This window comes from Tursiops truncatus, chromosome 4 (assembly GCF_011762595.2).
Source record: "Tursiops truncatus isolate mTurTru1 chromosome 4, mTurTru1.mat.Y, whole genome shotgun sequence".
Lineage (NCBI taxonomy): Eukaryota > Metazoa > Chordata > Mammalia > Artiodactyla > Delphinidae > Tursiops > Tursiops truncatus.
This window is the reverse complement of record NC_047037.1, coordinates 1468514-1492695: the sequence shown is the minus strand read 5'-3', so window position 1 is coordinate 1492695 and position 24182 is coordinate 1468514. Positions and strand designations below refer to the sequence as shown.

Here is a 24182-nt window from a genome sequence, read left to right as displayed (position 1 = left end):
CGTAATTATCAATATGTATTTTCCTATTCCCATTTTCTAAATTCTTTTGGGTTCATTATTGTAGATCTTTTCCTTCTCTTGTGTTTCTTGCCTAGAGAAGTTCCTTTAGCATTTGTTGTAAAGCTGGTTTGGTGGTGCTGAACTCTCTCAGCCTTTGCTTGTCTGTAAAGTTTTTAATTTCTCCATCAAATCTGAATGAGATCCTTGCTGGGTAGAGTAATCTTGGTTGCAGGTTTTTCTCCTTCATCACTTTAAATATGTCCTGCCAGTCCCTTCTGGCTTGCAGTGTTTCTGCTGAAAGATCAGCTGTTAACCTTATGGGGATTCCCTTGTGTGTTATTTGTTGTTTTTCCCTTGCTGCTTTTAATATGCTTTCTTTGTATTTAATTTTTGACAGTTTGATTAATATGTGTCTTGGCATATTTCTCCTTGGATTTATCCTGTATGGGACTCTCTGTGCCTCCTGGACTTGATTAACTATTTCCTTTCCCATATTAGGGAAGTTTTCAACTATAATCTCTTCAAATATTTTCTCAGTCCCTTTCTTTTTCTCTTCTTCTTCTGGAACCCCTATAATTCGAATGTTGGTGCATTTAATGTTGTCCCAGAGGTCTCTGAGACTGTCCTCAGTTCTTTTCATTCTTTTTTCTTTATTCTGCTCTGCATTGGTTATTTCCACTATTTTATCTTCCAGGTCACTTATCCGTTCCTCTGCCTCAGTTATTCTGCTACTCATCCCATCTAGAGTATTTTTCATTTCATTTATTGTGTTGTTCATCGTTGCTTATTTCATCTTTAGTTCTTCTAGGTCCTTGTTAAATGTTTCTTGCATTTTGTCTATTCTGTTTCCAAGATTTTGGATCATCTTTACTGTCATTACTCTGAATTCTTTTTCAGGTAGACTGCCTATTTCCTCTTCATTTGTTAGGTCTGGTGGGTTTTTATCTTGCTCCTTCATCTGCTGTGTGTTTTTCTGTCTTCTCATTTTGCTTATCTTACTGTGTTTGGGGTCTCCTTTTTGCAGACTGCATGTTCGTAGTTCCCGCTGTTTTTGATGTCTGTCTCCAGTGGCTAAGGTTGGTTCAATGGGTTGTGTAGGCTTCCTGGTGGAGGGCACTAGTGCCTGTGTTCTGGTGGATGAGGCTGGATCTTATCTCTCTGGTGGGCAGGTCCATGTTTGGTGGTGTGTTTTGGGATGTCTGTGGACTTATTATGATTTTAGGCAGCCTCTCTGTTAATGGGTGAGGTTGTGTTCCTGTTTTGCTAGTTGTTTGGCATAGGGTTTCCAGCACTGTAGCTTGCTGGTCGTTGAGTGAAGTTGGGTGCTGGTGTTGAGATGGAGATCTCTGGGAGATTTTCGCCATTTGATATTACGTGGAGCTGGGAGGTCTCTTGTGGACCAGTGTCCTGAATTTGGCTCTCCCTCCTCAGAGGCACAGCACTGACTCCTGGCTGCAGCACCAAGACCCTGTCATCCACACGGCTCAGAATAAAAGGGAGAAAAAGTAGAGAGAAAGAATTAGTAGAAGTAGGAAGGAAGGAAGGAAGGAAAGAAAAGAAGGAAAGAAAGAAAGGAGGGAGGGAGGGACGGTGGGAGGAAGGAAGGAAGGAAGAAAGAAGATAAAGTAAAATAAAGTAAAATGTAATAAAGTTATTAAATTTAAACATATTAAGAAGAAGAAAAAAAGGACGGATAGAACCCTGGGAGAAATGGTGGAAGCAAAGCTATACAGACAAAATCTCACACAGAAGCTTACACATACACACTCACAAAAAGAGGAAAAGGGGAAAAAATCATAATGTTGCTCTCAACGTCCACCTCCTTAATTTGGGATGATTCGTTGTGTATACATGTATTCCACAGATGCAGGGTACATCTAGTTGATTGTGGAGCTTTAATCCGCTGCTCCTGAGGCTGCTGGGAGAGATTTCCCTTTCTCTTCTTTGTTCGCACAGCTCCTGGGGCTCAGCTTTGGATTTGGCCCCGCCTCTGCGTGTAGGTCGCTGGAGGGCGTCTGTTCTTCGCTCAGACGCTCAGACAGGACAGGGTTAAAGGAGCCACTGATTCGTGGGCTCTGGCTCAGTCAGGCCGGGGGGAGGGAGGGGCACGATGCGGGGCGAGCCTGCGGCGGCAGAGGCCAGCGTGACATTGCACCAGCCTGAGGCACGCCGTGCGTTCTCCCGGGGAAATTGTCCATGGATCCCGGGACCCTGGCAGTGGCGGGCTGCACAGGCTCCCGGGAAGCGGGGTGTGGATAGTGAGCTGTGCTCGCACACAGGCTTCTTGGTGGCGGCAGCAGCAGCCTTAGCGTCTCATGTCTGTCTCTGGGGTCCGCACTTTTAGCTGCGGCTCACGCCCGTCTCTGGAGCTCCTTTAAGCAGCGTTCTTAATCCCCTCTCCTCGCGCACCAGGAAACAAAGAGGAAAGAAAAGTCTCTTGCCTCTTCGGCAGCTCCAGACCTTTTCCCGGACTCCCTCCCGGCTAGCCGTGGCGCACTAACCCCTTCAGGCTGTGTTCACGCCGCCAACCCCAGTCCTCTCCCGGGGCTCTGACCGAAGCCTGAGCCTCAGCTCCCAGCCCCACCCGCCCCGGCGGGTGAGCAGACAAGCCTCTTGAGCTGGTGATTGCCGGTCGGCACTGATCCTCTGTGCTGGAATCTCCCCGCTTTGCCTTCCGCACCCCTGTTGCTGCGCTCTCTTCCACGGCTCTGAAGCTGCCCCCCTCTGCCACCCGCAGTCTCCACCCGTGAAGGGGCTTCCTAGTGTGTGGAAACCTTTCCTCCTTCACAGCTCCCTCCCACTGGTGCAGCTCCCGTCCCTATTCTTTTGTCTCTGTTTATTCATTTTCCTTTTGCCCTACCCAGGTACGTAGGGGGTTTCTTGCCTTTTGGGAGGTCTGAGGTCTTCTGCCAGCGTTCAGTAAGTGTTCTGTAGGAGCTGTTCCACATGTAGATGTATTTCTGGTGTATCTGTGGGGAGGAAGGTGATCTCCGCGTCCTACTCTTCCGCCATCTTCCCCTTGTCTCCAGTGTTGACTTTTGTCAAAAGCTTTTTCTGCATCTGTTAAGATGATCATATGGTTTTTATTCTTCAGTTTGTTAATATGGTGTATCACACTGATTGATTTGTGGATATTGAAGAATCCTTGCATCCTTGGGATAAATCCCACTTGATCATGGTGTATGGTTTGCTAGTATTTTGTTGAGGTTTTTTGCATCCATGTTTATCAGTGATGCTGGCCTGTAATTTTCTTCTTTTGGTGGTATCTTTGTCTGGTTTTGGTATCAGGTTGATGGTGGCCTCATAGAATGAGTTGGAGAGTGTTCCTTCCTCTGCAGTTTTTTGGAACAGTTTCAGAAGAGTAGGTGTTAACTCTGCTCTGAATGTTTGGTGGAATTCACTGTGCAGCCATCTGATCCTGGACTTTTGTTTGTTGGGAGTTTTTTAATCACAGTTTCAATTTCAGTACTTTTGATTGGTCTGTTCATATTTTCTATTTCTTCCTGGTTCAGTCTTGGGAGATTGAACCTTTCTAAGAATTTGCCCATTTCTTCCAGGTTGTCCACTTTATTGGCATACAGTTGGTTTGCAGTAGTCTCTTATGATCCTTTGTATTTTTGTGGTGTCCGTTGTAACTTTTCCTTTTTCATTTCTAATTTTATTGATTTGACTCCTCTCCCTTTTTGATGAGACTGGCTATAGGTTTATCAATTTTGTTTATCTTTTCTGATAACCAGCTTTTAGCTTCACTGATCTTTTCTGTTATTTTCTTCATCTCTATTTCATTTATTTCTGCTCTGATCTTTATGATTTCTTTTCGTTTGCTAACTTTGGGTTTTGTTTGTTCTTTATTTGCTCTAATTGCTTTAGGTGTAGGGTTAAGTTTTCATTTGAAGTTTTTCTTATTTCCTGAGGTAAGATTGTATTGCTATAAAAGTCCCTCTTAGAACTGCTTTTGTTGCGTCCCATAGGTTTTGGATTGTTGTGCTTTTGTTTTCATTTGTCTCTAGATATTTTTGATTTTCTCTTTCATTTCTTCAGTGATCCATTGGTTGTTTAATAGCATATTGTTTAGTCTCCATGTGTTTGTGTTTTTTACAGTTCTTTTTCTTGGAGTCGATTTCTAATCTCATAGCATTGTGCTCGGAAAAGATGCTTTATACAATTTCAGTTATCTTAAATTCACCGAGGCTTGCTTTGTGGCCAAGCATGTGGTCAGTCCTAGAGAATGTTCCATGTGCACATGAGAAAAATGTGTATTCTGATGCTTTTGGATGGAATGCTCTCTAAATATCAATTAAGTCCATCTGGTCTAATGTGTCATTTAAGGCCTGTGTTTCCTTATTGCTTTTCTATCTAGATGATCTGTCCATTGCTGAAACTGGGGTGTTAAGGTCTCCCATTATTATTGTGTTACTGTCAATTTCTCCTTTTATGGCTGTTAAGCCTGTTAGCCTTATATATTGAGGTGCTCTTATGTTTGGTGCATATATATTTACAATTGTTATATCGTCTTCTTGGATTGATCCCTTGATCATTACGTAGTGTCCTTTTTTGTCTCTTGTAACATTCTTTTTTTATATAAATTTATTTATTTTTGGCTGCGTTGGGTCTTCGTTGTTGCACGCAGGCTTTCTCTAGTTGTGGCGATTGGGGGCTACTCTTCGTTGTGTGCAGGCTTCTCATTGCAGTGGCTTTGTCTTGTTGCAGAGCACAGGCTCTAGGTGCACGGGCTTCAGTAGTTGCAGCAGGTGAGTTAGTAGTTGTGGCTTGCGGGCTCTAGAGTGCAGGCTCAGTTGTGGCGCACGGGCTTAGTTGCTCCATGGCACGTGGGATCTTCCCAGACCAGGGCTCGAACCCGTGTCCCCTGCATCGCCAGGCGGACTCTTAACCACTGTGCCACCAGGGAAGTCCCTCTTGTAATAGTCTTTTTTTTTTTTTTTTTTGTGGTACGCGTGCCTCTCACTGCTGTGGCCTCTCCCGTTGCGGAGCACAGGCCCCGGACGTGCAGGCCCAGCAGCCACGGCCCATGGGCCCAGCCGCTCCGCAGCATGTGGGATCTTCCCGGACTGGGGCACGAACCCATGTCCCCTGCATCGGCAGGCGGACTGTCAACCACTGCGCCACCGGGGAAGCCCGTAAAGTATTCTTGATTGTAGGTTTTTCCCTTTCATCACTTTAAATATATCGTGCCCCCCCCGCCCCCCTTGTGGCCTGCACAGTTTCTGCTGCAAAGTCAGGTGATAACCTTATGGGGATTCCCTTGTATGTTATTTGTTGTTTTTCCCTTGTTGCTTTTAATATTTTCTCTTTGTCTTTAATTTTTGTCAGTTTGATTACTATGTGTCTCGGTGTGTTCCTCCTTGGGTTTATCCTGCCTGGGACTCTCTGTGCTTCCTGGACTTGAATGAGTGTTTCCTTTCTCATGTTAGGGAAGTTTTCAGGTATTACCTCTTCAAATATTTTTTCAGGCCCTTCTCTCTTTCTTCTCCTTCTGAGACCCCTATAATGTGAATGTTGGCACATTTAAAGTTGTCCCAGATGTCACTTAGACTGTCCTCATTTCTTTGCATTCTTTTTTCTGTTCCATGGCAGTGATTTCCACCATTCTGTCTTCCAGGTCACTTATTCATTCTTCTGCTTCAGTTATTCTGGTATTGGTTCATCTTAGTGTATTTTTCATTTCAGTATTGTACTGTTCATCTTTGTTTGTTTTTTAAATTTTCTGGTTCTTTGTAAACATTTCTTGTATCTCACCAGTCTGTGTCTCCATTTTTTTCCTGAGATCTTGGATCATCTTTTCCGTCATTACTCTGAATTCTTTTTCAGGAAGATTGGCTAGCTCTACCTCACTTAGTTGTTCTTCTGGGGGTTTATCTTGTTCCCTCGTCTGGTACATATTCCTCTGCCGTCTCATTTTGTCTAACTTGCTGTGTTTGTGGTCTCTGTTTCTCAGGCTGCAGGAGTGTAATTCTTCTTGGTTGTGGTGTCTGCCCCCTGGTGGGTAAGGTTGGTCCAGGGGCTTGTGCAGGCTTCCTGGTGGGAGGGACTGGTGCCTGCACTCTGGTGGGTGGGGCTGGGTCTCGTCCCTCAGGTGGGCAAGGGCATGTCTAGAGGCAGTGTGTGGGCTCAGGGTGACTTTAGGCAGCCTGTCTGCTGATGGGTGGGGCCGTGTTCCTGTTTTGCTTGTTGTTTGGCCTGAGGCGTCCCAGCACTGGAGCCTGCAGGCTGTTGGGTGGGGCCAGGTCTCTGCCAAAATGGCGGCCTCCAGGAGCGCTCACACTGATGAATATTCCCAGTACCTGTCACCAGTGTCCTTTTCCCCACAGTGAGCCGCACCCAACCCCCGCCTCCCCGAGACACCCTCCAAAACCTGCAGGTAGGTCTGGCCCAGGCTGATACGATGTCACTGCTTTGCCCTGGGTCCCAGCGCACGTGAAGCCTTGTGTGCGCCCTCCAAGAGCAGATTCTGTTTCCTCCAGTCCTGTGGAGCTGCTGCGCTCAAGCCCTGCTGGCCTTCAAAGCCAAAGGCTCTGGGGGCTCCTCCTCCTGATGCGAGACCCCCAGGCTGGGGAGCCTGAGATGGGGCTCAGAAGTCTCACTCCTGTGGGAGAACCTCTGCGAAATAATTATTTTCCAGTTTGTGTGTCGCCCCCCCCCCCCCAGCAGTCTCGTTGTGGCGGCTTCTGTCTCTGGGTGTAGAATACCTTTCTTTGGTAGTTTCCAGTCTGTTTGGTCAATGGGTTTGTAACTGGTTGTTCAGCAGTTAGTTGTGATTTTGGAGTTTTCGTGAGAGGAGATGAGCTCAGGTCCTTCTACTCCACCATCTTGTCTCCAGTCAACTCCTAAATAACTGCTCAGGCATGGGGGGCAGGCGGGGAGCCGCAGGGCCAAGCCAGTGGCCAGGAACCCAGGCTCTAGCAGTGTATTTATTATTAAATTTAAGTCAGCATGCTTCGCGTAACATTTAGGCAGTGGCTCCCTGAGCGGTGATCTCAGAAGCTGCACAGCGAGGAGACTTGTGCTCCCAGCACAGGGGTTTCCTTCTCAGGAATGGCAGGCTGCTGGCACGCCCCCTGGGGAGACAGTTTGTTCCCATGTGGTCACCATTGCAGGTCCACGTACTGCCAGGGAGGACGACCAGGCGCAGCTCTGTGTGTGCGTTATCATTATGGCACGTCAACATTCCCACAAGCACTGGGGGACAAACCGTCAAATCAGGTCAGGGCCTGCCCCCAAATTGCCAAACACAGTTAGTAAAGAGAACAAGACCGGTGAGCGACTGGAGTTTTCTCCTTTGCTGAAAAATTTAGAAATCCCTGGATTTTGTAAGCCCGTTTCAGGGAATTTCCTTAATAACTGGATAAGTATTAATTCATCACCTGCCGTGTGGACCACCCTGCCTTAGGTGCCAAGGAAACAGCAAGGGGCAGGACAGATAAAGAGCAGTGTCCTACTAGAAGCTCATCTCCTGGGGGAAGGTAAAGCAGGGCAAGGGGTCGGTTGTGCAATATCACACAGCAATGAAAAAGGTGCCTGCCCCACCAGCCAGCACGGGGAATCTCCCAGCCGCCACGTGGAGGGAACAGAAGCCAGACTAGACTGTGATTCCATTCACCCAAAGTTCAAATTCAGGCGGAACTAATTGATAGAAACCGAAGTCAAGATAATGGAGCCTCTTGGGGAGGAGGGTTCATCAGGAAAGGCCAAGGGTGCCTGTGGACGCCAGAACCATGGGTGCCGTGATCTGGTGGTGCTCACGCAGGCGCCCACGTGGGGCACGCATCCAGCTGTGTGTGCATCAGGCTGTGCACACGACCCACAGCAAGTGTGTTGTGTTAGTGACCTGTTGCCGTGTGGCAGGCTGCCCCAAACTGAGCCACTTAAAACAGTAGGTGTTACACAGCCCCTGCTGGCCGCGAGCCGGGTGGGTCTGCCAGGGGCTTTCTGAGGCTGCCGTGGCAACGTTGCGGGCTGCCTCATCTGAAGGCCTGACTGGGGCTAGATGGGCCGCTTCTGGGCGGGCTCAGCACACCTGCCCAGCAGGCTGGTGCCACTGGTGACCGGAGGGCCAGGCTCCTGGCCACATGGACCTCCCTGGGGGCTACGTGCACGTCCCAGTGACACGTCCGCCAGCCTCCCCAGGACAGGAGATTGGGGAGAACAGGCACAGGAGGCCATGCCTCCCGTGGCCTTGTGACGTGCCCTCACTGCTCTGCATCCTGCCTGCAGGTCAAGTGCTGGTCTAGCCCGCTCTCCAGGGGAGGGGACTGAAGCTCTGCTCCGCAGAGGGGGTAGGAGCAGAGAATGTTTTAAAACCACCACGCGTGTTGTGCCTCAATTTTTATACCAGTGTATTTCCTACTTCGAAAAAAATGGGGTGGAGTGATTGATACAAAGTAATGGTTTTTAGGACACGTGCTCCCTGCTCCCTGCTCCCTGATGAGGTGACGTTGAGCTGAGCGAGCCCTGAATATAAGAACCCCCTGCGTGCAGGCCGGCGGAGAAGCGCGAAAGGCGAGGGAGCAGCCCGCGCACAGGCTTTGGTGCGGGCGGGGGCGGTGCCGCGGGGAGAAGGGGCGGTGCAGGGCCTGGAGAGGACCGCACGCCCGGGGGATGGCTGTGACGCCCAGGCGCCCTGATGACCGTGCTGAGCAGTGGGTCCGGCTGCAGAGGCGGAAGGACAGAAGCGGACGGGGCCGCTGCGCCCCACGCCCCATGCTCCGCGGCCCTGGCAGGCAGTGGGCGACCCTCGGCGTCCCTGGGGGCGGGGGAGAGGCGTCGTGCCCTGAGGAGGGTTAGCCTTGCCCATCGGCGGACTCTGTGTGTCCGCCACGCCCCTCCTTTGGAGGGTCGACCTGGCTGGGCCTGTTTTTACGCATCTCGTGGGGCCCGCGTGCTCCACCTCCCAGACCAAAGCCCCTCCTTTCAAACGAAGGGCGGTTTTTTCTGGAGCAGCGCTTGGCGGCGGCTGCTGGCGTTTGCCTTTAGCGTGACAAGCCGGAGCTCCGAGGTTTGTCCCCGGGGCGGCCTGGCCCAGCCCCAGGCCCTCGCCGCTGGACGCCCGTTTATGCCTGGTTTTGGCTTTGAACTTTGTAGGGCGAGGGGCAACAGGACGGGGTTTCACTGCTTCATCAGAGTCCACGTACTTTGCAGCTTGTGAGGAAAGCCTTGCCACGTGGAATGGGCGCCATGTGCGCTGCCGTCCGGGCTCGGGTTTCGGGGGAGCCACGGGCGGCCCCTCCACCCCGGCGGGCGCAGCGCCCGTGCACGAAACTGCAGAGGCTTGCTGCCTGTTTGATCCAACCTGGAAGCGTGTGTAGCAGTTCCAAGCCCCTCAACCCCGAGCACGCGGTGACTCCTGCCAAGGCCATGCTCCTGGTGCCTCTCCAGACGCTGAGGGACCTTGGGCCGGGGGTTGGGAGTCTCATGCCAGCACCGTCACGCGTGTGGTCACATGTGTGCTCTTGGGCCTCCGAGGGAGCGAAGGCTTGTGCCCGACGACGTCTGGGTCCCTCTGCTGCTCTGACAGTGGCGTGGCTTCAGGCCCTGTCGGCCACCAAGGTGAAGGGCCACAGGCCCGCCAGAGGGACCCAGAGGGAATGGCTGAGCCCGGGGGAGGGGGCGGCGTCCCTGGACAAGTGTCCGAGAGGTGCAGCTGGTCCCCTCTAGGGAAGGAGTCTCTGTGGTGCTTTGATAACCACGCACATTCACGCCTGGGCTGCCACGGGCCACGCGCCAGGCACGCAAAGCCTGAGCACAGCTCCTGGTTCCGCCCAAGCCCCTCCCGCGGAACGCGAAGGCTGTGCGACGTTCTCTCTCCAGGCCACTGGGCACGCGCCGCTGCGAGCCAGGTAGGTCCTGTGAAGAGCCGCCCAGGCTGGGAGCTGCAGAAGGCCCTCGGCAGGGCCAGGGGTCACCTCCCCGACAGGGGCACTCGGGCTTGGGTGGTGGCCTGAGGAGCCCCGAGGCTGGCTGCCGGGAGCAGAGGTGGAGAGCACAGGCCCGAAGCAAGCCATGCCTCCTGGGACTCACGTGACCCAGGACAAGCTGCTGGGGTCTGTGCCCTGCCCGTAGCATGGGGTGACAGTAGCGTCTGCCTCGTGGGTTGATACAGAAGTTAAGTCGCGGTTAGAAGCACCAGGCACGGGCCCCGTGTGGTCGGCGATCCACCCTGCATCAGCTGTTGCTGCACTAGGTGGGGCGTGCTCATGGCCATCTGCTGCTCTCAGACGTCTTCTGACCAGGAAGGCGCAGCAGCAGACCTCATCAGCAGGGCCGCCACGGCCCCCCACGGGGCGTCCACGCTGGAGTCCTGCCTGTCTGCGTCTTCCTAGGGATTGGGGGGACACAGCCACGGTGCGGGGGCATCTGGCCCTTCCCTGCAGCGGCCCGGCCCCTCCCTGGTTGCTGTGGTCCAGTGGCTGTGAGGCTCCTGCACCCACACTGCCCATCAGATTGGAAGGGCTTCCCCACCGGAAGCGTCCTTGCCCCAAACCCCCGGCACTTCCCTGAGACGATGCAAGATTCCGCAGAAATTCTTCTTTCGGGAGCCGTGGTGGGGTCGCGGAGAGCGGGCAGGGCTTTCTCAGGGGGCCAGCCGACCCTCTGCCATGCCATGGGACAGGAAGGGCCCCGGACCCGCTGGTGGCAGTGTCCTCTAGGCTGCCGGTCGTGGGGACCACACCCAATCACATGAGCATCTGGGAGAAATTCTCAGCTCCCCCAGCCTGCTGGGTCCAGGCGGAGTGAACTTGTCCAGCAGCTCTGAGGCCTCCTCCGAGGGAGAGTCCAGTGTGGAGGCCCGGTTGGTGCAGCGCCGCGGCTCTGGGCGGATCAGCGCCGCGGGTGCGCAGAGCCCTGACGGGCACTGGGGGTTGAGTGGGCGGTGCAGTGACCGCGGGCCCGCAGGGTTACAGACCGAGGGCGTGTCGGGCGGGGCTGGCAGATGTGGCAGGAGGCCCAGGCCGCTTTTCCAGAGAAACCCACCAGACGTCTGGGCTGAGCTGACGGCCACCTCCTGTCCGTGGGCCTGCCCGTGGCTTCCTGCCGGGTGTGCCCGAGCTCCGCCTCTGCCGGCGCCCTGGCAACCTTGCTTGCTCTGCTTCTGCTCTGTGGGTCACGGTCGTCTGGGGCTGCGTGATCAGGGCATCCTAGCGGGAGTCCCACTTGGAATGCGTCGGTCAGCCACTCAGCTGTGTGGCGCTGGGCACCCGGCTTAGCCTTTCTGAGCCTCCGGCCCCTCATCTATAAAATAAGAAACATACTCAGCTCACCGAGTTCTTCACAAGGTTGAATGGAGAGCACGTGTAACTCTTGATATACACCAGGCATTTAATAAGTGGTAAATAGTGGCCTTCTTTTTTGGTAGACTGTAAGCTCTTTAAAAAAAAAAAAAATCTTCCTCTTTTTATAAGCACCTGGCACAGTGCCTGGGACATAAGTAGGTACTCAGTAAATGTTTATTTGAGTCAGATGAATTACTTTTAGCATAAACAGATATTTCTCAAATTCTGTGTCCTATTTATTATCCCCTAAAGAACTTTAGCCATGTTTTGACTTCTGTGGTCTTTTGAGGGAAGAGCTGGAACAGACGTTCACCCCGAAGGGGGGGTGGGCAGAGACTCACGTGCTGCCAGAGCTCCTCGGAAATCTGCCCGTGATTTCCTGCCCTGATCTGATGGAGGCCGCCGGGCCAGGCTTGCTTTGATGATGCAAATGTGGTTGTTTTCTTCCAGATTCTGAGAATCTGCACCAGGTATACCCCAGAGCAAGACACCATGACGTTTTCGGACGGCCTGACCCTGAATCGAACCCAGATGCACAACGCCGGGTTTGGCCCCCTGACCGACCTCGTGTTCACCTTTGCTGGCCAGCTTCTGCCTCTGGAGATGGACGACACGGAGACAGGCCTTCTCAGCGCCATCTGCTTGATCTGTGGAGGTACCACCACCTAGAAAACCCTCGTGGAGGGTCCGTGAAGAGCAACTCACACTTGTAATTTATGGGAAATTCCTCATCTCCACTTTGGAGTTATTTTGCATGGAAAAGGACATGTGGATAAAGCCGGCCATGCATGCTTAGAGTTCGTTGCATTTTTCAATATTTTTGTTAGTTAAATAAAGGCATTTGGGGTTTTTCTGCTCTGAAATCCCAAAATGCTAGTTCTCCAGTTACCACAGGTGCTTTTTTAAAGGTAGGATTAGACTGTTGTAACATAAGTTGCCCCGGGATATTTTTAGGAGAGCCAAGGAACTTGCATGTGCTGTTTGCTCTTCAGGGGCTGAGATCACAAGTCATTGTGTTGGCCCCCTACCATCCTTGGGAGGTCTCGGGTGAAATATGGTTCTTCTTTGTAGTGACCCCTCCTGGCTCACGGGAGGCCGAATCACGTGTGGTTAACGAGTTAACTGGCATCAAGTAGGGGGCTGATTGACTTTGCCTTTTTAACCATCCTGCTCAAGGTTTCCTTTAATTCAGTTCAGTAGTGACACCTCCTGGTCACGAGAAGTAATGCTCTGCCGGGGACAAAAGCAACCAGCCTTCAAAATGTGGACACTTTCAAGTATCACTGCTTAAGGCAGTTGCACACATCTTCAGATTTGTTTATGTGATTGAATCATCAAATTAATAAGGTTACGATATAGTGGAACCAAGGAGGGAGGGGAACTGGGCAGAAACTCTAGCCTGCAAATGCGTAACTCTTTCTGTCCTGATACTGATTGTTTAATACCTTACTCCTGGAATCTAGACCGTCAGGACCTTGAGGAACCAACAAAAGTAGATAAGCTACAAGAACCATTGCTGGAAGCACTAAAAATTTATATCAGAAAGAGACGACCCAGCAAGCCTCACATGTTTCCAAAGATCCTCATGAAAATCACAGATCTCCGCAGCATCAGTGCTAAAGGTATGTCCGCCACGCTGCACTCACTCACCCACCAGGTGGACTTGCGGTCCTGACCACAGTGTATTGCTTTTTAAAACCCTGTGTTTTAATTGCGGGTGTTTGATAGTAGCTGCCTTTTTGCTATTATTATTCTGGAATTCATTTCTCATTGGAATCAAAAGGAATTAAATAGTACCTGCCCTTAAAAACAGTAAAACCTCAAGTCTTACCCTACTCGGTGATCTCAGTAGATTAGGAGAGCTTTAAAATTCAGATGACTCAGTGAGTGATTAGAAAAACTGTTTCCAAGAGAGCATACTATATGACCGGCATTTTAATTTTCTCGTTTTGTACATTTCATTCCAGCTTCCCATACATGCTCTGGTTTGTGTAAACTTGATTCCAGTTTTTCCTGAACACCCAAACCTCAAGAAAAAATGAGTAGTGCTTAGGGTGACCGTGACTGGTTACATCAGTCTAGCCGTTGTTCTCTCAGGCAGATTTAACTTCTGCACCTCTAAGCAAAGGGATTCTTGCCTTCCTGAGAGGTGTAACTATTTTTTGCCTAGTGATTTCCAGTTAATATGGCAACTGGAGCAATTATAGAAGTGCCTGGAGCCACATGGCAGCTGAGTGTGAGAGCAGAACATGCGGTTGTCACTCCCCTTCCCTGAAGGCCTGGTGAGCCAGGGAACAAACTCGACATTTCAGGAAGTGCCTAGAAGCACAGCGAACGTGTTTGACAAGGAGTTTCAATTCCTGAGCTCCTTCTAAGAGTGAGACCCTGAGTTCATCCCTAGCCTGGGATTAAGTGTAGAAGTCACCAGTCTTGACCACTGTCAGTCACTGTGACGTCTCTGATTTTATTTTTTAATATTTTTATTGGAGTAGAATTGCTTTACAATGATGTGTTAGTTGCTGCTGTATAACAAAGTGAATCAGCTCTACGTATACATATATCCCCATATCCCCTCCGTCTCTGATTTTAAATCCGCGAGGCTGTGGAACTTCATACTGCCCCTCCCCGCACCTAGCTGGACAGTGCTAACAGAGCGGACACGTTCTGTAACCCGCATCGTCCAGTGGCCACCAGCCACACGTGGCTCTCAGGCCCTTGAGATGGGGCTGATGCGGCCGAGGCACGCTTTTCCTACGGGAGTTAACCTAGCAGGTGTAAACACTCGCGTGTACATAGCGGCCGCCCTCCTGGGCAGCACGGTGCTACATCGAGTGGGTGATCTCGTTCGCCACACGTCTGTTTCTCAAGTCCCTGCCTGCACTTGTGGGGAACTGCTCTCCTTTCACCGTCTCTCTTCAAGCTATACTCTTTCTGGTCTCTTACCAGGAGCTTCTCTTTGCAAATTTGTCGAGTAAATATATACTGATACTGTTTCCTAAAACTGATAGAGGTGTGGAGTTGTCACATTTAAGTATGTCAGCCTATCTCTGCTGTTCTTCTACAGATGAAGTGGAAATGTTTTAATGGTGTCAAATTAGGAGAGCCTCTGGGAGGCCCTGGCAGCACGGTTTTCACCCACCGTTGTTAAAGTAGATGAAAGTTGATTCCCTGGTTATCACCTTGACTCCGTATCTCTACCAGATTTCTCTGATCTCTTTTGAAAAGGTGCAGAACGTGTAATTACCTTGAAAATGGAAATTCCTGGCTCGATGCCCCCTCTCATTCAGGAAATGCTGGAGAATTCTGAAGGACATGAACCCTTGACCCCAAGCTCGAGTGGGAACACAGCAGAGCACAGTCCCAGCACCTCGCCCAGCTCCGTGGAGAACAGCGGTGTCGGTCAGTCACCACTGCTGCAATAAGACACTTTCTAGCCACTTCCAACATTCCCCAGTACCTTCACTCCTGGGATTTAAAATGCAAGGAAAAAACATTTTTACTGCTGCTTAGTTTTTGGACTGAAAATATATTCAAACTCAAGAAGGACCAAGAAGTTTTCGTATGTATCAGTATATACCCCTCACTGTCTAACTTACCTAGAAGTACAAACTTTTTAAATTCTAAAAATCAATCAGCCATTTCATGCAACCGAAAACCAGTTAAAAGCTTCTATTCTCCTCTGTGAACACTCAAGATTGCATGGCAAAGACCCAGTCAAAATGACTCACCCCTGGTTAAGTTTCTGAAGACTCTGTACATACAGAAGTATGGCTCTGTTCTCTCTCTCCTATACGTTTGGTGCTTTCCTTTTGTCTTGCATACGCCAAATAACCAAGACACCAAGGTTATGGAACCGATTACTGTACATGTCCAGTTAAGAAAGGGTCAAAAAGATAACTCTCTTGCCTTCGCAGATCAAGACGTCGAGGTAAGGAAATGGGACTGTCGTACAGTGTGGCAAGATAAGGCTAAAGGTGTTCTACTTTAGTTAGCGTAGAAGCTTGTCCTTGCTCTCTGGATGCTCTCAGACCGCATCTTTCCTTTCATGTTGCCCAGTGAAGTATACGACAAATTCACTGCACTAGCAGAAGAGAATTCTGTATCAGTGTAACTGCCAGTTCAGGTATCTAATGTCATTTGTTCAATTGTGGATGTCACTTTAAATTAAAGGTGGTTTATTACTTGTTTAATGACATAACTACACACTTTTTTTAAAAGATGATACATTTTTACAGTAATGATAGCCTCCAAGGCAGAAACACTTTTCAGTGTTAATGTAAGTTTTTGTTTACCTATTCACAAGCCATTAGGGAGGTTTCATGGGATAATGACGGGCTGGCCTCTCACCTGCACCGTGTAACTAACTCTGTATCCTTCCTGATTCCCGCTTGTTACTGGGGGAATTTGCGTTGCCTCCCCGAAGTCACCGGCAGAGAATCTGCGTCCTCTGGCCTGGTCCAGTCACTACGAACAGAGTGGAGGCTGGGGTGGAGTGGTTAACAGACCCAAGTGTCTGTCAGTTTCTTAGTTCTCATTTAAGCACTAGTGGAAAAAAATTTTTTTTTTGATATATTAGCAAGTCTGTGATGTACTTTCACTGGCTCTGTTTGTACATTGAAATTGTTTAACAATGCTTCTTTCTATGTTCATATACTGTTTACCTTTTTCCATGGAGTCTCCTGGCAAAGAATAAAATATATTTATTTTAAAGGTGTATGAGAGCTTTTACTGCACGTTCACCTTCAGTAAAGAGACGGAGAACACAGTTCCATTTTTAATGTTTAAATTTCATTTCAAAAAGCAGGTCTGTAGTCTGCAATCAATCATGACAATTAAAATCTGTGCTAATGCACAACAGTCTATAACAATTCTACAAGCCAATCAGACAGTACATGACATTTCAATGAGTAAAAAAGAGCATAAAACTGTATGTGTAAGAACAAAATGTTAAAAGGCCTACCACAATAATAAAAAACCGTCAATTACATCGTCACATTAAAATAAGCCAGATGTACAAAAGTCTTGAGACAGAAAAGACAAAAGGGACAACACAAGTTATCTGCTGAAAACTGTTTTCTGTGCTCTGTGGGCACCTAATTAAACATCGCAAAATCAACATCATCTTCTTCATCAGACTCTGCAAAATATTTTACTTCTTTCCTAGCCCGACCGGTCCGCGGCAGAGAAGGTGGTTCAGAAGTGAAGTCTGATGGGAAGATGTCCACATCTGAATCCTGATCGAAAGATGTTTTCTTCGGTTTCTAGACATTTTTTTTTTTTAAAGAGATTTAAAACCCCGAAGTTAGGGGGGGGGAAAAAAAAGACTAGTGTTAAAGAGAATTATTATTCCTTACACGTCACTTATATTTGGGAAATACTACCAGCAGTGGTTCTTTTAAAAGCAGAACTGTAATGCTAACTTAAGTGTGAAGCCAGTTACCTAATCATTTTCACGAAGAGCTAATGTGCCACCTTGGTGATCTCATGATACCACCATTACTTATTTAAGACTTATGAACAGTATGTGTAGTGCACGCAGTAAGCGTTTATAAAAGGCAGAGGAAGGTCACCAGGATGGGCCACAGTCACAGCAGATGACTGGATGGAAAACATCAGTGTGGAGAGCACCACGGAGCTAAAGTCATCTGTTCGTGTTTTTTAAGTTTTAAAAGGAAGGGAGAGAGAGAAAAAAGGGTGGCATTTGATGTTATTAATTTACCTTAAAGAGACAGTATACTGCTGGAGAAGGGTCAGACAAATTGGGAAAAGTAGCCACAGTCAAATGAATTCAAGTTAAAAAGAATCAAATCAGTCCTGGTCAAATAAATTCGAGTTCAAAAGAAATAGCCTTAATTTGGTCTGGAAAGTAATACTTTAGGGTAGCATGTAACTTCTGCCACTGCAGGCCGTGGAAGACGCGAGCAGGCTGATTTATGCCGCCCTTTATCCAAGAGGTGGTCCGATTATATAAATTTTACATGTGGATGATTTTTTAACCATATACAAGCCCCCTATGGATAAGACATACTAGGTTTAAATCTGTTACAAGACGTTCCAGTAACAAGCGAACTAAGCCAATTATGTAACATTCTTAAAACTGTGCATTAAAAAGATGCTGCCAATTACCTTGCTTGTTGTTCTAGAGGTTTTCCTGCCAGGGTTATAATCACCTTCGTTTTCAGAGCCAGATGCTTTCCTCTTCTTTGCCCCTCGGCCTTTACCTTAAAATGATACAAAGGGGTTTTTCTCCCAAGGTTAATCAGTGCAATATAAAAAGTGTCAAAGCATTATACTTTTCCTTCTTTGGCATGCCCAGTTGGTACTGCAATCCTGATCTCTTACTGTGGTTAACATAGAAACAGTGTGTCAGCATCATTTCGGTTCTGGGGTTGACATGAGTAAGGAGTATTTCACCAATACATTTAAATTAGTTGGAAAGTGCTGGTGACAAACTTTAATGACCAAACCCCTAATGCATAAAAGAAACCTTGGCATTTTGCACAGGTGGTACTTGGCCTGAAAAGAAAATCTCTTAGAAGAGAATTTGTTAAATTGTATGCGATGAAAAAAATTAGTTTCTAATTTGTCATAGACCAATACTTCTAAAAATATAGCATGAATTACTAGAAAAGCAAGACATACTTACTAGCACACATTGTAGAGGTCTGGATGCTTACTGTAACCTCTCCTGCCACACAGCAGTGACAGCCAGTTGCATATCCCATTTTAAGTAGCACAGCCCGCCCTGCACTAAACTCCCCAGTATTAATCACAAGACCATCTGTCAAATCCATATTCCTTCTCAGACTAGAGTCACCCCATGTGGCCTATTTTTTTTTCATCTACCTAATCTTGCATGTTCATCACTGGAGGAGGAAGGGGAGAAGGTAACATGTAAACGGTCACCAAACGTTCTCCATCCTACAGTGATGCCAGAGAAAGAGAAAAAGTAAGCGGCAATTCTAAATTTTTTAAACTTAAAGAGCTATGACTAACTGATTGTACTAGTAAGAAAAGATAGCCTAAATGGTCTTGGGATGTCATACTTGATCAAATGAATCAATGAGATGGCACTATTGAATTTATAAAGGTTTCAAACCATGCACTGCCTAAGTACCAACCTCCCTAGTCACTATGTTTCTTTTCTGCCCCTTCGGTTTGCTGTAGGTCTGTATCTCCTTAACCCAACCAATGCTTTAAGAAAGAAACACGTTGATGAGAGTATCTATCAGTTGGACAAAAGACTGAACAGCTACCCTTAGAGAAATCATGTCTTACATATTTTTTTAAGCATCTTTAAGGATTTCGTAGATTCCAGAGGCAAAGAGGAGACAGCAGGGAGAGGAGCTGGTGCTGTGCCCTTGGGGGGGCCCTGAGGACAGCTGTTTCAGCTCCCACATGAAGACAGGGCTCTGGTCTAAGGGTCCCCGCTCCAGCCTCCGCCAAGGAGTCTCACACTTTAATGAGGACCCCCCACTGCCTTTTATAACCACTTCCAGGGAGTCCGCTGCAGGGGGTCTCTGAACCATTCTTTGGTAGCAAGTTGCTGACTTACTTGACCTCTTTGAGTCTCAGTTTCTTGATTTGTAAACAAAGTGGACTAAATTGCTATATTTCCTTTGGACTCTAATTCAGCACTGATTCTTAGAACATTGCTTACTGAGGAGTGAAACAATTTAAAATAAAATAGGTACCCAGTCTCTCTAAATTCAGTTAGTAGAAGAGACTAAACACTTGCCACATGGAATATGCTAGAGGGTTATACAAAGATAATCCTCACCTTTGGGTGCTGTTGTCTTCTTTGGAACGCCAAATTCGGAATCCGAGTCAGAGTTTACAGTCTCTACTTTCTTCTGTTTGGGAGTTCTCTTGGGCTTGGGGGCTGTATCTAAAGATGGTTTTCCTATTAAGCAAATTTCCATTTCATAGATCAATGTGATATTCTTACAACAATTCAAGCTGGAGTGAGTCCTATAACGATGGAATTTCTTACTGCTGATATGAAATTGAGTAGCCTTAAATAATGTAATGATTTCTCTCCGTTTGGTGCCAGTGTAAAGGCAAACAACTGCTCATAGGTGACAAAATGGTTTTTATTTAATTTTTCATAATTTGCCTTTTGATAATTCAATTGAGAAATTTAAATTAACAAGGGCCATTAAAATGAATGAAGCAATAACTTTTAAAAAGCAGTAGTAAAAAGACATTAATGATAATGCCAAGTATAACCACATGTTAAGTTCTAACTTTTAAAATGTTTTAGAGAAAAAAAAATTATGGGACCCTCAAATACCATGAATAGAAACTTCACTTCCATTCAGAGGTTGAAATCAGACTTGGTACTTTTATGTGAAAAGAAACGTGAAAATTCTAGGTAAGTGGATAATAGATCCAAAGGCCTTTATTTTGATGAATTTTGTTTTTAAAAACCTTGCTTCATTTACAGTCTATGAAAATTGATAAATCAGCCTTTACTTGTGTGATTAGTAAAACCTAATTTGGAAAAAAAGAACGTACTGAATTAACCACACTTTTCTATTAAAAACACCCACGCTCCTTATATGGAAAACGTGATCGCGATCCAATACACGGCGCTCAAGGTGAGGCCCCTTGTTGGAACAGCAGGAGCGGCCTGCAGGCTCTGTGGGCTTTCCTACCGCTAGAGCCACGGGGCAGCCCCGGCGGGAGTGCGGGCTCCACACGTGGGGAGGTGCAGTGACGACCCTTTCTCCTGGGACGTTTCCAGGCCTGCAGTGTTAGGTGGCACTGGCGACGCTACCGGGCGGGTGTAGGTCAGGTACGTGCGTCCTCTGAGCCCGTCTGCTGTGAAGCACTGGAGCCACAGGACGGGAGTGGCTGTGCGTGCTGGCCTTTCAGTTAATGCTAAGCTAACTCGTTAGGTCTGATGGGGGTGAACAGCCTGATGAAGGAAACGGGCTGACACGTTCAGAGAGGGAAAGGGCTCCCCAGTTTTCAGGGTGGTTGTAAGATGCTCATATCAAGATGCTAAAAAGATGCTTAAAGGGGAATTACAGGGCCCGTCTCAGTTTGCGTTCTCCAGAAGCAGACCCCACCTGATCCTAACGAAAAAACCCAAGTTAGGAGTGCCCACTTGGGAGGTACAGGAAGGCAGTGCAGAACGAGACAGTGAAGAGAGGGCTGGGTAATGGGAGGGTGTCGAGCTGTCATCACTCTGGAAGCTTCACCGCGTGAGGAAGCGGAGAGCTGGCATGAAACCCGAGCGAGCTAACCTGAGGGGCACGAACCCTGAGAGACGTGCAGACCAGCTTTCCTCAGTCACGGGTAAAGGGTGGCGGGCACAGCCACAGAGAAAGTCCTCAGTAGAGAAAGACAGACCATGGCCAGGGCGGGGCTAGAGGCTGGAGGGCCGGGGCTAGAGGCTGGAGGGCCAACCAATTTCTCACCACTGCCCCAGTGTGTCCAGAACAGCAGGGGCTTTTACTGTTGTTCTGCTGCATGCAGTACATGTGTGTCTACAACGGTGGGTGTCTGTTGTGCGCTTCTAAGATCCTGAAGGGACATTCCATACTGTTGATTTACTTGCTGGGTAAGTGGTGATTCTCTTTTAAACCCAAAGCACTAACACTGACCTCCTTCAAGGTGTGTGCCTCAGTACCAGTAAGAGATTCATGAATCAACTCCAATCAACTTATTCATAAACAATCTAAGGTTACGGAAAAGAAAGCTGCATGACTCACAAACAACAGGAGGCCCAGACTGAGCTGAGCGACGGCTCCCAGGAGGAGTTAGGCATGGCCTACACAGCTGAGGCGGGCAACTGCTATCAGCACAAACTCTCAGCCTACTTCACAACCCAACAACTAACTACAGCACAGCTTTACCAGAAAGCTGTCTTTCCATATCAATGCATGGGGTTATAATTACAGCAGCTTTAAAATGAAGTCTTACAGACATCTGAATAATTACCTCACATGGTTAGAAAACAAGAGGGATTTTCCTCATACACATTTATGCTTCATACCTATTTTCTATTGAAGTCCTAGTGCAAATAGTTTCAAATTACATTAAGTTTCCTTTAACCATCTCTGTATGTTTTATGCGATGCTTAACAAAATCAAATACAAGTACATACCCTTCTTAGCAGCTACTGTTTTACTTGGAACTTTTTCTGTTTGTTTCAGACCAAATGATGGTGAAAAGACAGAAGCAGAATCTTCTTCATTACTGTCAAATTTAGCTGAATCTAAAAATTACAGGGTTTTTTTCAGTAAAGAGATTCTATAAGGACCACTTAGTAGTAAAACTGATTCTTTTTACTGATGACATCTCTTTAGCTAGATAATAGATCTTGTAAGTTTCTATTTTGTGGTCATATAATCCAGAGTATACAAACAGCGGAAAATAATATAACAATGTTATATTTCAAAAAAGTTACTCTGGTGTAGAACAACATAGAAATGCATACAGTAATAAAAATTCCTAATAGTCCCAAACGCTAATCATTTAAAACATAACTGACCAATTCAAAAATACTGACGACTTATTTTAAAATGAGACATTAAAAAGTTCTCACTGTGATTATTTTAGCATCTACACATCTAATTAACCATTTCAGGAATATCAGTTCATCAACTTTACGTCATTAAAGGTTAATTGAAAAGGCATGTAGGCTTACCTTCAGTTTACTTTTACACTCAATTTAATTAATCAATACCTCCCTCCATCCTTCCCCCACTCAAACCAAAACAGGGACTCTTAAAATGGCAACTTGGATGTGAAAGTTTTATATAGCTGTTTTGACATGCTTTCAAAAATGTGTATCTATCAGTACTTATAGAACCTGTACCGCATCTATCTACATGTATGTGTGTATTTAAACAATGGAAAACAGTAACTCAAATGTAACTAGGTTGTTCTGACCTTAGAAATTCCACACACACAAATGTAGGCAATAAAAAAGTATGCACACTGATTAAATTTGCTTCTATGAAGGTTCTAGTCTTTCAGCTACTGGGGTTCAGTAAAACAAATCTGCATATTGGTACACTTGTAGCTTTAAAAAAAAGCTGTCATATATCCATTCACATTGCCATGAAAATTAAATTTTGCTCTTCCAGAATTTCTGCCTATACTATTTTCTCTCCTTAAAACACTCACACTCCCCACTATAAATACACACACACACACACACACACACACACACACACACACACACACACACACAAGTTTGCATCTGCTTCTCCACCTAAATGCTTCCATAATGCTGATTTTGACCAATCAGTTGGGAATCACCTCAGGAAAACTAAATAAACCTTATTACATTGGGGAAAATGTAAAAAGAAGGTAAGTTTTTTACTCATAAAAAAAATCCATAGCAATAATACGTAAGTAACCAAGAAAAAGACTAAATGAGCATACCATCTTCTGACTTCTGAGAGTATGAAGGAAATGAGAAGAGATTCCCGTAATCCTGACCTTTGTCATGGGAAGACTTTCTAATAGAAAAATTAAACACAACAATATAATGTAAGTATCTGGTTTCAACTTTGACATTTTATATATAATATGTATTGCAGGATTATAATTACAGAACAAAATTTTAGTTCTCTCATTTGTTGCCCTTTGCCAAAGACAGGGCAACCAAACTCCTTTCTTCTCTCTCATAAGCGTAAGTGTGCATGCATACACACAGAGACACCAGACAGACCAACGATTTAACAGAAAAGCAAAACTTTAAAGTTATTCAAAATATCACTAAATTTTATGGTTGACAGAACCTCTTCAGAATTTAACATCAGTAAATTATTGGCAAAAATCCCAGAAGAAAGAATCTCCATCAGAAGAGGCAATAATCTGACTTCTAATACTTGACTGCTTGTGGTTAAAATACTTCCTTAAAAATCTGAAATAGTTCACAGACTTCACATCCTACATGTTATGTGTTCACACTCACCAGAGGCAAGAAAAAAATCAAGACCAAAGCTAGGGAGGAAAATTAAACCTCTCAATTCTAAAGATTTAATAACTTTTCTCTGAACCAGGAGTGGTCAAGCTATGTCCCGTATGCCTGCTGCCTAATTTTGTAAACAACATTTTACTGGAACACAGCTACGGTCGTTCACTTACATATCATTTATGGCTGCTTTCCTGCTACAAGGGCAGCACTGAGTAGTTGCAACAGAGACCATATGGCCTGCAAAGCCTAAAATATTTACTATCCAGCCCTTTATGGAAAAAATCTGCCAACCCGTGCTCTAAACTATAGCAACGGTTATGTAAGCAGCTGTAATATTAAGCAGATATATTACTTCATGAGAAGGACCTGACCTAGGATGGAGCTTACTGTAAGACTGCTGCAGATGTCCAGACACCTAGCTGCACCATACACCTGAACAGCAGTTGCTGTGTTACTTACTCTGGACTAGCTTTGGATTTGCCTGGTGAAAACGTATATTCATCTTTATCTAGGCCATCTGAAGGGACAAATTCATCTTCTCCATCATTTGTTATGGGAGATGCTTTAACTTTCAATTCCTCTAAATCATTATTGTCATCGTCATCATCAGCATCGTCGTCCTCTTCTTCTGAGAAATCAAATGTGTACTTAGGCCTTTCAGCTAGGACAAAAATAAAAGTGAGTGTTAAACTCAAACCCAGCTTTATCAACATGAAATACTATTCCAAACAACGCACTTGAAATATATTCCAGCTGTCTCTTAAAATATACAAGAAAAAAAAGAAAAAGACAAGCATTAGAGAACAAAAGTCGACCACTCTGCCTCAGTTACTCTGATGGTGCTGACATCTGTTCTGTACTCCCTGGAGGCTCTGGGGCAACGCTGCCTGTCTCGGGAGAGGGTGAGCTGATGAGGCCACTAGGATGCTGCCTGTCATGCTTAAATCTTACTCAAA

General features: G+C 46.7%; 2 protein-coding genes across 4 annotated transcripts in view; one reads left to right on the top strand and one right to left on the bottom strand.

Annotated features, from left to right (window-relative positions):
• The window catches only part of RARB (retinoic acid receptor beta), a 185624-nt gene extending 169624 nt beyond the window's left edge, over window positions 1-16000 (top strand). Inside the window, exons 6-8 of the mRNA XM_033855255.2 lie at window positions 11739-11943; window positions 12752-12910; window positions 14514-16000. Coding sequence (XP_033711146.2) covers window positions 11739-11943; window positions 12752-12910; window positions 14514-14710 — 561 coding nt within the window. The 3' untranslated portion in view covers window positions 14711-16000. The remainder of the gene's footprint in view (window positions 1-11738; window positions 11944-12751; window positions 12911-14513) is intronic.
• A 49-nt stretch (window positions 16001-16049) lies between these two features.
• TOP2B (DNA topoisomerase II beta) overlaps window positions 16050-24182 on the bottom strand; it is a 66923-nt gene continuing 58790 nt past the window's right edge. For 2 of the 3 annotated variants that reach the window (XM_019948617.3, XM_019948618.3), the window contains exons 31-36: window positions 23686-23887; window positions 22689-22765; window positions 21403-21513; window positions 19069-19191; window positions 17415-17509; window positions 16050-16549 (exon numbers count right to left, since the gene is read on the bottom strand). In XM_019948617.3, the coding sequence (XP_019804176.1) occupies window positions 16382-16549; window positions 17415-17509; window positions 19069-19191; window positions 21403-21513; window positions 22689-22765; window positions 23686-23887 (776 nt within the window). In that variant the 3' untranslated portion in view covers window positions 16050-16381. The remainder of the gene's footprint in view (window positions 16550-17414; window positions 17510-19068; window positions 19192-21402; window positions 21514-22688; window positions 22766-23685; window positions 23888-24182) is intronic. The other variant, XM_019948619.3, reaches the window with a different exon arrangement.